At 41.7% G+C, this 3,291-nt stretch overlaps 1 protein-coding gene across 1 annotated transcript; it reads right to left on the minus strand.

Moving 5' to 3' along the window:
* Positions 1–256: 256 nt before the first annotated feature.
* Positions 257–1,696, minus strand: LOC109155782 (phospholipase A(1) DAD1, chloroplastic-like). Its single transcript, XM_019303430.1, has one exon. The coding sequence runs from the start codon at positions 1,652–1,654 to the stop codon at positions 359–361; it is 1,296 nt and encodes a 431-aa protein (XP_019158975.1). The 5' UTR covers positions 1,655–1,696; the 3' UTR covers positions 257–358.
* Positions 1,697–3,291: the final 1,595 nt, after the last annotated feature.

Consider the following 3,291-nt stretch of genomic DNA (forward strand, 5'->3'; position numbering starts at 1 on the left):
AACATTTTTTAATACACAAGAGAGTATGAGAGTACATTATAATTTTTCTGCAATCTTCTTGCATTTTCCGATAATATTGGCCCACCAATAGAGTGCATGTCCTGATAATCTAGAAATCAACAACGTAACAACCACTCTTTGCACTAATTAACTAATCTTGTCAATGGTAATTATAACACCAACACCTATATATGTAGAATTTGTCATGAAATTGGAAGCATGAGATGTGAAGTAAAAAAACAAAAAAATGCTACCATCCTCTTAACGATTTCTGCACATTATATTTAATTTGAACATGTTTTTTGAATGTCTGTTCATCACTACCACGTGCTCCGATCCGTAACAATTTAATTTGTGGCTATGCAAGCACTCTCCTCCTTTTCCCATGATTTTTCTCTATCACTCTCTTAGCTGTAGCTCTCAATGGACATTTACAGCTCGACCAATTATCTATACAGTGCAGATAAGTCTTGAGATCGTGACAAGTGGCGACGTCCTTGCTGTACGATGAGTCCTTGCTGCTGACTCGGAGCTCTTTGCCCACCTCAGCATACACCCATTGGCTGTCCACACACTTTTGGAGCCAGCTCAGCATGCCACTAGGTTGGGTGGTCCCGCAATCTGACACGTCATCAGAATCCACCACGAATCCTGGGACTTTAGTGATTGGGTCGTCGGAGTTTACGATTCTTAGTACCTTAGTGCCACTGTTTTCCAGTTGGGACCGGAAGTTCTTGTTACCGACTCTCGGACCGCCGAATGAAACCACCGTCACTAACGGCGCGTGACGGAATTGAGTGGTAATGTCGTACGCCGTTATCGTGGCTAGCGCGGCGCCGAGGCTGTGCCCCGTGATCGTTATACTCAGCGGCTCGTCGCCGTAGGTTTCGATGATTTTGGTTATTTCGTCGCGGATGGAGTCTTTTAAACTTGGGTGGGCGTCGGATGCTGACGTGTACAAACTCAAGAATCCACGCTGGACCATGGGTTCGCAGTTTCGAGGAGCCATGTCATCGGGCAGGCACGTCAACGTGGCACGCAAATTCTCGAGCCACTCGGGCGGGGTGGCGGTGCCTCGGTAGGCAATCACCACGTCGCGGCGGCCCAACCGCCGAATCTCGTCCTCGTCATCACACACTGCCACGTACCCAATCCAGCTGGACTTCGGGGACACGAGATTCGTCCAACGTGGCACGTTCACCGCACATGTCCCGTACAAGTTCCTTGTCACCTTGTACCCGCTCCCGCCCAGCCCGCACCGGGTCATCACGGCATCCTCGTCGTACCGGCACGTGGCATACGTCGGCGACGCCGTGTCGAAGTCGAAGCTCCGGTACGCCGCTTCGACAAAGTCGCCGTACCTTAAAATCTCCTTCCGGAGATAATCGTCGAGGGGATCCAGCAACCCTTCCCAGTCTCGTATCCCTTGATACTCCATCCACTTGCTGCAAAGCTTGGCGGCTCTGTCCGCCGCCACAAGACACTTGGAAGAGGCGGCATTCCCAAGTGTCGTCCAAGATTTCGTGTTCTTTAAGGTTGAAAATTCCGAGGTGGCGGCACCGCCGGATGAGGCGGTGACCACCACCACTCTGTGTTTTGATGAGAGTGAGACCATTAAATCCATCGGTCTAATCCCGGTGTAGTAAAGCCTCATAGTTTTTGCTTCACTTAGGTTATTTATTTATGGCTATCTCAGAATTCCCGAAGTTTGTGAACTATATTGTTTGGTTTTTATAGTCGTAGGTTTCGTTCTTTAAACTGATAAAATCTACGGATTACGGGAGGTGGATGGGCCCCGTTTTTCATGTCAATCTTCGTATCCGCGGCTGCAGTGGAGAATGGAATTTAGTGGAGTGGTATAATAGGTGAAGGAATTGTAGGACGGTGCATATCTAGTTGGAGAGGAGGTAGTTGGTTTTCTATTGTTTGATTTATCTCAACATCTCCAAGATTTCATATTACTTGTTTAAAAAAAGTTATAATTATGAAAAGTAGATTAAATAAAATTATCTATTTGTCCCAATTTAAAGTATAATAATTACAAAATTGATCTCGGTGTAAAGTTTGAGGGGGGGGGGGTGTTGAGAAACACCGAACCTAAACAGGAACATGGTTGTCTAATTTTGTGAGAGAAGTTGCCCCAACTAATTTTTAGTAATCATATTTTTCAACCGATTTTTAGTAAAGTCTTAAACCGATTAAAACTGGGAAAATAACCAAAAAAAAAAAATAAAGAGACAAAAATGTTCTTACTAAAAATAGAAAAAATCATGAGAATGAGTAAAAACGTCCAAAAAAATAATAGTCTGAGATGTTAAATGACCTAAACGATAGTCTGTGACTAAATTTGAAATTGACACTAAAAGCAAGTATTTCTTTTTAAAAAGGATAAATATTTCTAATGTAATATTTACACTTTCAAATCTTATGCCTAACATACTCAATACTAGCTTTGTAAACCTATGTCTAGGGGTGTTAGTGAACAGAGCTTTCGGCAAACTACTCGTGTTTGTGTTCGGTAAGCGTTCGTTTATGTTCGTTTATTTAGGTAAACGAACATTAACAAACAAAATTTAGAGCTCGGTTAATAAACGAACAGAGCTTGAACAGTTGTAAGCTCGTTTGCTAAGAGATCGTGAACAAGCTCGTTTGTGTTCGTTTACTAATGTTCGTGAACAAGCTCGTTTATGTTCATTTAATAATGTTCGTGAACAAGCTCGTTTGTGTTCGTTTAATGATGCTCGCGAACATGTTCACAAACATATATATTATAATATATTATATTAGTTTTGTAGTTGTGTTGTTTGTTTGATTATTGTTCATGAACGTAGATTATTTATTGTTCACGAACTAATTGTGATCATGAACATGTGTATGTGTTTGTTTATTAAGTGTTCATGAACATAAATGAATATGTTCGTGAACGTGCTTGTTAATGAACATGTTTGTGAACGTGTTTGTTAAAGTTAACGAACACGTTTGCGAACGTGTTCATGAACATTAACAAACACGTTCGCAAACATGTTCGTTAACGTTAATGAACACGTTCGTGAACTTGTTCGCGAACGTTAATGAACACTAACGAACGCTTAACAAACGAACACGAACATAATTTTCAAAAACCTTAACAAACGAACACGAACACTCCAAATTCCTTAACAAACGAACACAAACAACCTCCATTCGTTTATGTTCGGTTCGTTAACAGCCCTACCTATGTCACATGAAAATATCTCATTGATATAAACGCATGTTTTAACTACACCACAAAAGTTCAATTGTTATACCATG

Source organism: Ipomoea nil, unplaced genomic scaffold (assembly GCF_001879475.1).
Source record: "Ipomoea nil cultivar Tokyo-kokei standard unplaced genomic scaffold, Asagao_1.1 scaffold2704, whole genome shotgun sequence".
NCBI classification, from domain to species: Eukaryota; Viridiplantae; Streptophyta; class Magnoliopsida; order Solanales; family Convolvulaceae; genus Ipomoea; species Ipomoea nil.

Coding starts and splice junctions, on each gene's coding strand:
- LOC109155782 (XM_019303430.1), bottom strand. CDS start 1,654: ATGAGGCTTTACTACACCGGGATTAGACCGATGGATTTAATGGTCTCA.